A 14,465-nucleotide genomic window follows, 5' to 3' on the forward strand; every position below is an offset into this window, starting at 1 on the left:
TGTGTACCTGCCTGTGTACCTGTCTGTGTACCTGTCTGTGTACCTGTGTATTCACCTAGTTTTGTTTGCGGGGGTTGAGCTCTGCTCTTTCGGCCCGCCTCTCAACTGTCAATCAATCAACTTCATTTTTTTTTTCTCCACACCCACACACCCGCAGGAAGCAGCCCGTGACAGGTGTCTAATTCCCAGGTACCTATTTACAGCTAGGTAACAGGAGCATCAGGGTGAAAGAAACTCTCTCCATTTGTTTCTGCCATCCCCGGGATCGAACCCGGACCCTAGGGTTACGAGTCCAGAGCGCTGTCCACTCAGCTATCAGGCCCCAGACTGTGGTAACACAGCAGACGATATGTGTCTGAGGTGGGTCAGATATGTGTCAGAGGTGGGTCAGATATGTGTCAGAGGGCGCCTGACAGTTGGGTGGACAGCGCTTCGGATTCGTAGTCCTGAGGTTCCGGGTTCGATTCCCGGTGGAGGCGGAGACAAATGGGAAAATGTTTCTTTCATCCTGATGTCCCTGTTACGTAGCAGTAAATAGGTACCTGGGAGTTAGACAGCTGCTACGGGCTGCTTCCTGAGGGGGTGGGGGGGGGGTGTAACAAAAAGGAGGCCTGGTCGAGGACCGGGCCGCGGGGACGCTAAGCCCCGAAATCATCTCAAGATAACCTCAAGATGATCTCAAGATAACCTCAAGATGATCTCAAGATAACCGAGGTAATACAGCTCATGTTCTGGGTATAAAGGATGTGTCTGGGGGGAAGACAGTCACTTGTAGTATGTTGAAGGCATTCTTACAGAGCCACAGCTGTTCATCACTAAGATATGTGTTATTCAACATTAGTCATGTGCTCAATTGCTGTATTTTCTATGTAGCCACATATGTTGCTTTCGTACAAATGAGACAAAAAAGATAACTTTAAACTATATTTACAGTTTTCCTTCCATTTTTATCATGAAAATTGAGACATTAATTCAAACTCAAATGCTGTACAGATTGAGTTTGAATTCGAACACTTCAACTAATCTCACATAGTGTAACAATACATTTTTTTGTCGTCTCAATGGACCTATACATGTCCACATATGCTGCTTATGAGCAATAATAAAAAAAATTGTGATTTCCATAACAAAAAAAAATTAAAAACACCAATCCCATTATTTCTCTCCAAAATACCATTTTCTACAACACCAAAACATTAGCTTAATCTTAACATATCATGCGCACAGAATATCATAGAAGCCACCATAATATTAAGCGCTCGCTTATGTAATAACATAGAAAACGGGATCAGCTATTTTTGTTTTGTTTTAGGGGGTTATATGATAAAGTTCAACATTCCTCCTGAAAGCACAATATATAGGGATGCCGGGTGGTACTTACCTAAGCAGGAGATGCAGAGGAAAGAGATCGGGGGAGACGCCAGCATCCTGCCTGGGTGGGGAGAGAGAGATGGAGATCCGTTTTAAATGTGTATAGAGTGAACGCATGAATATATTCAGAAGTTGAGATACGGGTTAGTATAGTATGTTTCGGGGTAAGATATATGTGTGTGGGGAGTATGAACAGACATACATACATATACATACATACATTCAAACACACACACACACACACACACACACACACACACACACACACACACACACACATACACATTGTGTGTGTGTGTGGGGGGGGGGGGCATGTGGGAGGGCACACATAAGGGGCCTCGTAGCCTGGTGGATAGCGCGCAGGGCTCGTAATTCTGTGGCGCGGGTTCGATTCCCGCACGAGGCAGAAACAAATGGGCAAAGTTTCTTTCACCCTAAATGCCCCTGTTACCTAGCAGTAAATAGGTACCTGGGAGTTAGTCAGCTGTCACGGGCTGCTTCCTGGGGTGTGTGTGTGTGTGTGGTGTGTGGAGAGAGAAAAAAAAAATAGTAAACAGTTGATTGACAGTTGAGAGGCGGGCCGAAAGAGCAAAGCTCAACCCCCGCAAAAACACAACTAGTAAACACACACTTGTATGTACCAATGATCACTTCTCAAAAACTCAAGATTTTTCTGCTTGACTCTTATTTTTGTAAAAACAAAAACAAACAAACAAAAAGACTACTAGTTATTGGATGGGATGGCACTGATGGCTGAAAGCAGAATATCCTCCTGAAATTACTCCTTTTTTTGTAACCCTGTAGTCGATAGTACCATTATGAAATAATGAAGCCCCAGTAAGCCACATTTTGCACTATTTAATTACAAAGTCCCTAAAAAAAACATAAATATTCGTCGGTCTAGTATAAGACATATATGTATTTCATATATGACATATATGTAGTAGACTTCAGAGAACGTGTGTATGATAATATTGGTGAGTGAAATTCAGAGACACATCTGAAGCTGAAGTTTGAGTGTACAGTTGATGAGCTGCTCTACCCTACACCAGAGTGTTTCCGGGTTATAGGTAAAACTTGGACTTGACTTCAATAGAAGCCTCCAGCCTACCTGTGGAATCCCAGGTTGTGTTACTTGTACCTTGTGGTACAAGGGGTCAGGTGCACGGCTGAGAGTATCTTATCTTGAGGTTATCTTGAGATGATTTCAGGGCTTTAGTGTCCCCGCGGCCCGGTCCTCGACCAGGCCTCCACCCCAAGGAAGCAGCCCGTGACAGCTGATTAACACCCAGGTACCTATTTTACTGCTAGGTAACAGGGGCATAGGGTGAAAGAAACTCTGCCCAGTGTTTCTCGCCGGCGTCCGGGATCGAACCCGGGACCACAGGATTACAAGTCCATCATGCTGTCCGCTCGGCCGACTGGCTCCCTATACCGTCATTGCTGGTTCCAGTCGCTACATTTCTCCAATTGATTTGATCATTATTATTATAATAATAATTATTGCAGATGATGAGTCACAATAACGTGGCTGAAGATATGATGACCAAAACCACACACCAGAAGATGAGGAGACGACGATGTTTCGGTTCGTCCTGGACCGAATTATCACTATCAAGTCGATAGTGATAATGCTTTTACCTGCTCTCACTTCACGGGAGACATCTCCCGTCACGCAGGGTGCAGTCGCACCTCCACAGATCTACAGTATCATCTACTGATACTAGTTATGGCTCAAAAGGGCCACCACTTACGGGCTATTCATGCCCGTGGCACCTTTTGGGTGGCTTAATCTTCATCATCAATCTCTGTCCCATCACAATCGACTTTATAACGGTCCAGGACGGACCGAAACGTCGTCGTCTCTTCATCTTCTGGTGTGTAGTTGGGTCATCAATAATAATAATAATTATTATTACTCAACCATAACAAAATAATTGACGGCTGGGCGGTTCCCAGGACACCTTAATAACAGTTTGATAACTTCGATATAATTAACATATTGACAGCTTTATGATAACAAACTAGATGGTCTTTGACAGGTCAACGATAGCATAATGAGAGCCCCAATAACAAGCTCCTGACAACTTAATCATAACATATTTTCAGGCTAGTTACATCCTTAATGACAGCTGTTGACAGCCCTATGGCCTCTTAATTGTTATTATATAATAGTCAGCATCAACTCGATTACAGCCTGTTGGCAGCATATTTTCATCTGAGTGACAGATGATTGATCGACCCTATTTACCGCTAATTAGGATCGATTAATAAGCTCCACGAAAATTCTTTGTTTGGCAGCTCAGCAACAGTTTTAACGACAGCTGAACGAGAGCTTTCCTTACTGTCTGTCTGTTCCACGTGGCTGAGCTTGCCAAGACCTCGACGACACACAGGCATGCCCACGGAGTCGTACGCCAACAACTCCGCTAAATTACCGAAACTTTACGACGAACGTCGGCGACACGCGACGGCTCGCCGGCATATTGATGCGGAACGACCGACAACTTAGCCAACCGGGTTATTGACGTCGGCGACATATCTGCAGGACTGAGACGGGCGATAATAGTGACATACTCCGGGTCGGTTCCTCAACCAGAGCTGCACAAATTGGCTCCGAGTGATGGATGAGGCAGGTGGATTACCGGTACCTCATAGAAGAGATGAATTACTGGTAACTCATAAGAAAGATGAATTACTGGTAACGAATAAGGGAGGTGAATAACTGGTAACTCATAAAGGAGGAGAATACTGGTACCTCACAAGGAAGGCGGACTAATGGTACCACTTAAGAGATATAAATTACAGAATCTTTTTGGCAGTAGTGTTCTTGGCCGAGCCTTAAGCGCTCTGTCTGACTCTCTGAGCGTCACCCATGTTTGTCTTACTGAGTCTTTTTGACCCGTTGACTGGACATAATCAGTAACATTTTGTCCAATGTGTTTAGCATGAAGCTTCTTCTCTGTTAAATCTCAGATGAAATCTTATTTGGTTGTTAACTGTGCACTGTGTTAGGTAAGGTTCGAGTGGCCTGTTGGGGCATTTGCCCACTGAAAATGGTCTGAAAATGGAAGAGGTCTCTTAGTTCAGAGACCTCTTCTCGTTCTACTGTGAAGACCTAGAATCTCTTGTTGAGTTCTGCGCTCACCTCTTTGTCATTCTTTGTGTACCTGTCCTCACCCGCTCTCAGCTTCATCACCTGTTGTTTCACTGTTGTTTTCCTCCTGATGTGACTGTGGGGCACTTTTAGGTCAGTCCTGGCTTTATTTGCTGTCACTTTCATACTGCCTCTCAGCTTCTCTCCTCACATTGAGGTATTTGTTCCTGGCCCTTTGGTCTCTCCCTCTGCTCTCTGGCGTTCTGTTTGTTCCAAATTGCGTAATTAGGTTCTCAAGATTGTTACTTGCTTAGCTAATTGAACTATGGACTCCTGAACCCATTATGTGCGTCTGTTACCCTCTCCGCCACCACCCTCAGCCTGGGTATGGAGGGCATAATTAATGACCCAACTAACTAACACAAAACAGGTAACTTGCGAACTCGTGAAAGGAACTCTGTGGAACTCTGGCTTTGGTATCGTCTCTCCTCCCATATTCTACGCTGCTCTTGTTAGAGGGCTAACTGTATTGTATTGTATTTTATTGTAGCGTATTATATATGGAACTTGAATCATTTCCTCCTGTGTTCTGTTGTTGAAGCATCGGAAATCCAGCGGTGTATTTTCAAATTAGGGCTTCTGATCAAAATTATTAATTTATATTAAATATTCGTAATTTGGATAAAAAATAATCATCAGAACCAACAAGCGAATGTGTCAAAGTTTCAACATATTCAATTAAAATGCGATAGCAGTTCAGTGGTTTAAATGATGAATGCAATTGATTAGCATGTTTAATTGATTTACAAACTTTGTTCTAACAAGAGAATGTGGAACAAACGCAAAAAATAATTACAGGAAGTAATTTGCAAAAACCAGTTGAATCGCCGGTACTAATTGCTGAGAAATTAATTTTCAAAACTAATTACCGCAATGCAACTTTTTTTGGCAACCGGTTGTATAATGGTCGAGTCATTTTATATATATATTGGCAGCAGGTTTTCTCTAATACACGTCATTAAACACAACAGCATTGCGACTTGTTAATTTTCCATTCTACACAAATATCTTCTACCATCTGAAGGATGAAGAAACACTAGATCATGTAATCATTCCATTTTATTGTACGACGTTTCGTGCACACTGTGACATATAGAGGAAAACACTTTGTTTAACTGGCTCAGGTATACTGAGCATACCAGGAGTTGTTGTTGCTTTAGATTTAGCTACTCGGAACAAAACGTTCCAAGTAGCACAGGCTATGGTGAGCCCGTTGTGGACTTACCTGGCACAGGAGCGGGGCGACCTTAGCAGCATACCAGGAGAAATCTAGACATTCATAAGCGTGGGTACACCTCACGTTACGATTCACCTAACCTTCTTAATCGCAGGGAGCGCCGAAGGGTAGGGACTATTAAATGAACAAATCCACAAGGGCCGTGACAAGGATTCGAACCTGCGTCCGGGAGCACCCCAGACACTGCCTGGTGTCTGAGATGTCTTTACTGTGTAAAGGTAGGGACTATTGCCTGACACTGACTTCTAGTTGTCCGCCAGGTCTTCCATCTTCCCTCTGGATGTCATTCTCTGTGTGTTCGATGGAGGACCATCGAACCGCTGAATATTCGAAATTGAATTCATCTAGATGTTGATTACTGGCGTCAGCTCCCGAATGAACACAGCCTCAAGCGTACGAAGTCTCCAACGGTCGTCGGTGTGTGTGATTACTGTCGTATCTTTCACTATGTCTTGGCGATTCAGGATGGTGTTGTGGTGTTGAGAATGATGCTGCTTAATACCTCCCTCTTGCAAATGAAGTGTAAGACCTCTACTTGGTGTATTCGTGGAATGTTCAATGTAGCATATATCTCGACGCACACAGTCTCTAGAGGCGATGAATCACAAGAACGTGGCTGAAGTATGTTGACCAATCCACACACTAGAAAATGAAGGGACGACGACGTTTCGGTCCGTCCTGGACCATTCACAATCGACTTGAGAATGATCCAGGACGGACCGAAACGTCGTCGTCCCTTCATTTTCTAGTATATAGATTGGTCAACAGTCTTCAGAGCTGCATTTGTATTGATGCACTGCATTAGTACACCTCAGGTTGTCAGTGGGAGGCAGAGATGTTATTTCTCATAATGAGGAAAGATATCCGAGGGTTGTTATCATAATTGATAGTACGAATACTGGCGTTTTCACAGTAAGGTTTACAAATCCTGTCAGTTATGTCTCGTATCACCTCATTCTCCTTCTATGCCTGAGTGTATGTATTTTTATAAGACACAATAATGTCTTTCCTTGGGAGGGGGGCGAATTTTCACCCCTGGGGCTTGATTATCCTCAATCAGATGGCGGCCTGGCTTCTTACTTACGATTTCGTCGAACTCCGTATTGCTGTAATCGTTTAAAATTGTTGTATTGCTGATATATTATATATATTTTAGACACACACACACCAGGAGACTTGAACCCTGGCCATGAAGATGGCAGGTACCCACTTATATATATAATATATATATAATATATATATATAATATATATATATATATATATATATAATATATATATATATATAATATATATATATATATATAATATATATATATAATATATATAATATATATATAATATATATATTCAGGGGTGAAAGAAACTCTGCCCATCGTTTCTCGCCGGCGCCCGGAGACAAAGACAGAGACAGATACAGCAAGAGTAGAGAGAACGCCTTACACAATCGATTATATAAACATTATCACTTGACGTCTCCTCTTCAACTTTCTTCAGACAAACATTGACCAATGTAAAGCGTCGTAACGAGGTCGTTCAAGGTGGAGGGGAGGGATGATTCAGGCTTTGTAGGTTATATATCATTATATTAACAAGGGAATAGATATATGTGACAATAATCTCCTTCAAGAGATTGAGCCTGCTCTTCCCTCCACAAACACGTCGTTGAAATTATATAAAACGACTATGGAAGACATGTCCAACAACAACAACAACACCAGCAAGGCTTGCCAGGGTGAGCAAAACATATGCAGCCAGCCACCTGTTCGGACTCAAACCACCAAACTACATGTTGATCGCTACCGGCTCCGCTGATTGGTCGCCGGTCTGGCTGCACCTGCACTCGCCCCCCCCATACTACTTGATGTCTGGGGTCGCCCCAACCTCCTACGGCGGAATGTTCAGTGCTCTCGTTGTTACCACTCCTCCCGGCTAGACGCTAGCGTGTACTGAGGGAAGTGGTAGCTTAAGCCAATATTCCAGCACCTCCCATTTACTTGTATATTGCACTTCTTGTTATTTTGTCTTAACGTAACTTTTCATTGTGTCATTTAAGTATTCTTATTATTTTGATTGATTTTATTATAAGAATTTGTTTGTGCATTTTATTCATGTTTTGATTTAATTAACGTAATTAAAATTTCATTGTTAAAGTTTACTTGTGTTTTGTGTGTCTTCTCCTTACCTTACCACAGACGAAGTTCCAGTTTTTTCTATTTTTTTTTATAACTATGTGACGAGGCCATACCCCTAGCCTTAAACAGCCGAACACCAACGCGTTACCGTCACAATATAATACCCTTTTGGAGGTGACTGCAAAACATCAGGAACCAGACCCAACCGTGCAAAATAGTGCAATCTTGCGCATTCGACTGTACAAAGCGAAGGACTCACCTACATCGATTGTGCAAAGTATCAGGGATTATAGTCGATAGTGTCAAAAAAATAAATCATACCTTAACTAACCGTCAATCGTATAATACATTCCATTCCATCATTGCTGCGTAAAACAATACTAATCTGTGTCGATCGTTCGAAACATCGCGCACCAGAACTGACGGTGTAGAAATTATGACCAAATTGTGTCGACCGCGCCGCAAATAATCGCTGGTCAAGGTCGATGTTGCCTAAGTTCGCGTTCAAAAGTCGAGCAAGCAATTCGTTTTCACGCAAATTTCGACCGCATTAAAGTCCGTAAAGCGGCAAATTTTCACCAGTCATTTAAAATTGCTCGATACTTCGCTCTGGAAAAATAAACTCATCGCAAAAAAAAAAATATCATCTGTTCTGTGTAATTCTGACTTTGGGGGAATCACCCGTAAAAAATATAAGCCCATTATTTGACTCCATATTTTAATTGAGTAAAAGTTGAAGGCAAACACTAGAATGTTGAGTAGAGTGTTGAGTAGTGTTGAGTAGAGGATACAACTGCAGTATTGCGGAATAATTCGAGGACCTGGTAAATTTAGAAACACAAATTGGCCCTCTTTTATTTAGAATTCTTTTGTATACTTCGGTATAGAGCAAAATTCTATAAAAATTTTACAATTGCTGTAGTACATCTTTACCTCACACATCGATGTTACTAAGCCTGATTCCTCGAGTTTACAGACATCTGGAAAACTATCTTAAAGACGTAGCATACTTCCTTCTTTATGTCAGACGTCCATCCCTTCCGTTCAGTTCTTCTAGATCAAAGTTATATCAGTTCATCTTAAAGTTATATGTCAGTACTCCTTGATCCATGTTATGTCAGTGATTCTTACTCAAAGTAATGTCAATTCTTCATGTTCAAAGTTAGAGCAGAACTTCTTGAACAAAGTAATGTCAGTGCTTCTTGAAGAGGAAGCTGAAGCATCTTACAAAACTCTTAAGGCAAAAAATATTAGAAATAACTAAGGAAAGTATATACTTCAATAATTTTTCGTCAAATTATAGCCATGACTTACAGGGAGAAAAAACATAGTTGAAGTGCCAATTATGAGCACTACCCCCTCCCCTTCCGGCCCGTTGGCGTCGTGAGGGGGCTTGGTGGACGGCTGCCGGAGTGTGATGCTCCGTTGGGCAGTCCTCTGTCCTTTTCTGGCCTTGCACTCCTGCTGCTGTCTTCTCCAATTGTGCCGGATCGCTTTTCCTTTTCCTTATGTTTCGTTTTTCTCCCCCCTCTTCTCCTATCTGCTTGTCGTTTCCTGCCGACCTTTTGCTTGTTTTGGATTATTTCTTTGGACTTCTTCTATTTTGACGCCCGGGTGCTTGAGGAGGCATACTCTTGCACCCGTAGAACTGTAGTACCCGACGTCTCGAGCGAGGGGAACCTTTTATTGTCAATCCCCCTTTCGTCGCTGAACCCGATCTCGACGGACTGACGGTTCTTAAGGTGGCGTTTGTGGGGCGTATACTCACGACGCACCCCTAGGGGGCCCCGGCATGATCAGCGATAGCTTCCTGTTGGGTGTCCTGCCTCTAATTGTGGCTCCATGGTGGGTATGGGGGCACATTCGTGGATGAATTTGTCACTTTTCGTCTCTATGTCGTTGAATGTTTCCGTTGTACCCTCTCAGGCTCGTGGGGTGGGCGACCAAGCCCCCGAGTCGGCCTGTATTGGAAGACCAGGCTCTGTAGCTCCCGCTGCGTTGGGCCCCGACCTTGCTCCTCCTTTGACCGTCCTGACTTCTTCCCCCAGCTCCCCTCCCTCCTCTGAGGTTGGGTCGAGCCTCCAGCCCCCGGTGGTGACCACTTCGTCCCCTGGTGTGGCTAAGTCTTTCGTTGTGACTACTGCGCCTTTTGACCCCTCTCTCTCTAGGGGTTCTCAACGCCGTTCGCGCCCCAACCGCACTCGCTCGATTCCTTCCCGTGCTGATGCGTATCAGGCCTTGTTTGGTCCTGCTTCATGGGCCAAATACTTTGATCTCCTCCCTCTTGATTCTGCGCCTCCTGACGATTTCTCCCTCCATCGGCATCTTGTAGATTCCGTGGATGCGTGTGTTACTTTCAACCCCACTCGTCTCGGTACACGTGTCGTTGCTGCTCCTTCTCAGGATGCGGCTTCCCGCTTGGCTGCCTTATCTTGCCTTGGCGAGATCCCTGTTCGGGTCTCCAAGAACGTTCAGATGAATTCCAGTGTTGGCACTATTCTCCTCCCACCCCATGTTGCAACCGGTGTTCGGAATCTGCAGGATTGCCACGATGATATTCGGCATATCCTTGATGCCCAAGGCCATTCTGTCCTCCAGGTTGACTCGTTTACTCGTCCCCCTCGTGGTCGTCGCCGTCAACCCCTTCGCGTTGTGAAGATCACCTTTGATGGTAGGACCCTTCCATCCTCTGTCATTCTTGCTGGTGCTAGGTACTCTGTCCAGGAGTATATTCCTTCTCCTCGACTTTGTAATAAGTGCTGGAGGTTTGGGCATGGTGCCCTCCGCTGCTCTGGGACTGTCTCTCTCTGTCCTTTGTGTGGGAGTGAAGGTCACTCTAAGTCGGAGTGCACTTCTCCCCAAGCTCGCTGCCTCAACTGCGGTGAGGCCCATCCTACGTTCTCCCGTGCCTGTGTCCATTACAAGCTTGAGGCGGCCGTCCTTAACCTGAAGCACCGGGAGCGTTTGTCTTTTCCTGAGGCGAGGCGCCAGGTTCGCCGGCTCCCGCCTTATACTAACATCTCTTATGCTCGCGTGTTGCGCTCTTCCTCTCCTCGTCCTTCCCCCCTTCCTCAGACTCTCAACCGTTTCCGGGCCTTGGACCCTGATACGCCCACTGCCCCCTCCTCTGTTCCTTTGAGTTCTTTCCCGAGGGGTCCCCCTCCTGGTCCTCTGTCTGGGGTTCCCCTTCTTTCAACCCGGTCTGTCATGTCTCCTGTGTCTTCTTCCTCGTCCCCCTCCGATCCTCCTTCCCATCCTCTTCCTCCATCTATCGGCTCTCCCCGCCGCCTGTCGGTGCTGGCGGATGTCCATCGCTCTCCTGACGGCCGTCGTGTGTGCTCTCGTTCGGCTTCTCCTGTTGAGACACTGGAATCCGTTGCCCGGTACGTAGTTGCTGGGACACCTGTCTCTTTAAGTCAGAAGCGTAAGCCTGGCTCCTCTCCTTCCTCTTCCCCGGCGGGTAAGAAGGCTTCGCTTTCTTCCTTAGCTCCTACTTCTGGCTCTGTTGCTCCTTCCCCTCCCGTTTCAGTGGTTGCGCCCCCTGTTCCTGCTATGGAGGTTTCTTTGGCCCCTGCTTCCCTTTCGGTTGCTGCTCTTGCTGGGGTGCGCTCCCCTCTTTCTACTCCCCCTCTTCCTACTCCCCCTCTTCCTACTGCTGTCCTTGACTGCTCCTCTCCGTTGTCTCCTCCTCTTCCTCCTCCTCCTCCGGACCCCGCCCGCCCACCTCTGATCTGTTCTCCCGTTTCCTTCCCTCCGTCTTTGCTCAGTTTACCCATGCCCCCTAACCCTGACTTTGCTGACCCTGATCCCGACCCTGATATTCTTTAACGTGCTCTGTTGCTCTTTCGCCTTTGTTTCTTCCTTGTTCTCTGTTTTTGTCCTTTCTCTTCTCGTCGTTGTCCATTCTTCAATGGAACGTTCGAGGTTATTACGCCAATTTCCTCGAACTCCAACTTCTGATTTCGCGGTTTTCGCCCCTTTGTGTCTGTCTCCAGGAGCCAATGCTTGGTGCTCGTCCTGGTCGTTTTCGTGGCTATTCCTTTCTCTCCCCCCCCCCCCAGCCATTGCTGGGGCTTCTAATTCTTCTGCTCTCTTGATTCGTGCAGATGTTCCCTTTGATCCTTTACTTTTTCCTTCGCCTCTCCATTGTTCTGCTGCTCGTATCTTTGTGGGGAAATGGTACACAGTTTGTTCCATTTATCTCCCCCCGAGTGTCCCGCTCTCTCTTCCTGATTTGGAACACCTCCTAGACTCCTTGCCGGAGCCTGTGCTCCTGCTGGGTGACTTCAATTGTCGTCATTCTCTTTGGGGTGACGTTCTGACGAATACCCGGGGTCGCCTCCTTGAGCCGTTTCTCCTCTCTTCTTCCCTGTCTCTTCTGAATTCTGGTGAGCCCACTCATTTGGACTCTCGAACTCGCACCCTTTCTTGTCTTGATCTTTCTCTCTGCTCTTCTTCTCTTTACTTAGATTTCACGTGGCAGGTTCTTGATGACCTCCATGGAAGTGATCATTTCCCCATCCTTGTTTCCTTTTTCTCTTTTCGCCCTTCCCTCTCTTTCCCTAGGTGGCAGTTTGCTAAGGCGGACTGGACCCTATTTTCCCTCAGTGCTACTCTCTCTGACCTCTCCCTTCTGCCCCTCTCTCGCGCTCTCCTCCTTTTTCATGACACTGTCTTCGACGCTGCCCTCCGCTCTATTCCTCGCTCTTCCTCTCGGGGTCCACGGAAGTGCGTTCCCTGGTGGAATGCGGACTGTGCTCGGGCTGTCCGCTGTAAGCGTGCAGCCTGGAAGAAGCACCGCCGTAGGCAGACGACCGATTCTTTTCTTTTCTTTCGGAAAGCGAGTGCGGTGGCCCGTAGGGCCATCCGTACGGCTAAACGTGAATGTTGGGCGTCTTATGTCTCGACAATTACGTCCGAAACCCCTCTGGCCCAGATCTGGAAGCGTATCCGCAAGATAGCGGGTAAGTTCGTTCCCGATGTTTCACCGGTCCTTCACCTCCATGATACTCTTGTGGCGGACCCGTTGCAGGTCGCTTCCGAACTGGGTTCCCACTTTTCTTCTGTTAGCTCTGGTCTTCATCTTCCCCAATCTTTCCTTCTTCGTAAACCTGTCCTTGAGTCTCGTCCTTTAGATTTCTGCACTCATCTTCAGCTTCCCTATAATGATCCCTTCTCTCTCTCTGAACTTCGTTCTGCCCTGGCCCTCTGCGGTTCTACGGCGGCGGGCTCCGATGGTATTCATTATGAGATGCTTCGCCATCTCCCTCCGAGCACGTCTCAGTATTTACTGAGTCTGTATAATCGGATCTGGGAGTCGTCGTCAGTCCCTGAGGACTGGCTCGATGCCGTTGTCCTCCCTGTTCGCAAACCGGGGTCTCTGGGTACTTCCCCTAAGGACTTTCGCCCTATTGCTCTCACAAGTTGTGTCTGCAAACTCTTTGAACGTATGGTTAACGTTCGTCTGATGTGGTTCCTGGAACACCATCACCTCCTCTCCCCTTCTCAATTTGGTTTCCGCAAGTGCCGCAGCACGACAGATGTCCTGGTGAACTTGGAGGTCTATATTCGTACTGCTTTTGCTGCGAAGACCTCCGTTGTTGCCGTCCTCTTTGACCTAGAAAAGGCTTACGACACCACTTGGCGTTATCATATCCTATCTCAACTTCATTCTTTTGGCCTTCGTGGTCATCTCCCTCTCTTTCTCCGCAGCTTCCTCTCTCGTCGTTCCTTTCGGGTGCGCCTTGGTACCGCTCTGTCTCCCTCTTTTCAGCAATACGAAGGTGTGCCCCAGGGTAGTGTTCTGAGCACTACTCTTTTTCTGGTTGCCCTCAATGGTCTTCTTTCCTCTCTTCCTTCTGGTGTCTTCTCCGCTCTCTATGTCGATGATCTTACCCTTTGTTGTCAGGGTGATGATTCGCCTCTCCTTCAACGCCGGCTTCAACTTGCAATTGATGCCGTGTCGTCTTGGGCCACAGGTCATGGCTTCAAGTTCTCTACTTCTAAGACTTGTGCCATGACTTTTACGCGGAAACGGGTTGTTCTTCGTCCCTCTTTGTCACTTTATGGTCATCCCCTTGAATACAAAGATTCCGCGAAGCTTTTGGGGTTATTCCTTGACACTCGTTTGTCTTGGTCTCCCCATATCTCTTACCTCCGTGTTGAGTGCTCTAAGGCCCTTACCCTCCTTCGGGTCTTGTCCCATACTTCTTGGGGGGCAGATTGGCGCACTCTCCTTGCTTTACATTCCTCTCTCGTCCTGTCTAAGCTCGATTATGGTTGCCCTGCTTACTCGTCTGCTTCTCCTTCTACTCTTCGCCGTCTTGATGCTTTGCACCATACTGGGTTGCGCCTCAGTTCTGGTGCCTTTCGTTCGACTCCCGTCCTTAGCTTGTATGTTGACACTGGCTTCCTGTCTCTCCAGGACCGCCGTGATCGCTACTGTCTTTGCTATCTTGCGCGGTCCTTGCAACATCCTTCCTCTCGCCTCTGTCGTGCTTTAACTTTTACCCCTCCTGCGGTTCCTGTTCCTCTTCACCACCTCCCTCTTTCTGTCCGGTTATCTC

General features: G+C 46.4%; 1 protein-coding gene across 4 annotated transcripts in view; it reads right to left on the minus strand.

Moving 5' to 3' along the window:
* Positions 1–14,465, minus strand: part of LOC123775190 (cell adhesion molecule 1) — a 198,290-nt gene that overhangs the window by 99,411 nt on the left and 84,414 nt on the right. For all 4 annotated transcript variants that reach the window (XM_069321911.1, XM_069321912.1, XM_069321913.1 and 1 more), the window contains exon 3: positions 1,382–1,432. In XM_069321911.1, the coding sequence (XP_069178012.1) occupies positions 1,382–1,427 (46 nt within the window). In that variant the 5' untranslated portion in view covers positions 1,428–1,432. The remainder of the gene's footprint in view (positions 1–1,381; positions 1,433–14,465) is intronic.

Source organism: Procambarus clarkii, chromosome 10 (genome assembly GCF_040958095.1).
Source record: "Procambarus clarkii isolate CNS0578487 chromosome 10, FALCON_Pclarkii_2.0, whole genome shotgun sequence".
NCBI classification, from domain to species: Eukaryota; Metazoa; Arthropoda; class Malacostraca; order Decapoda; family Cambaridae; genus Procambarus; species Procambarus clarkii.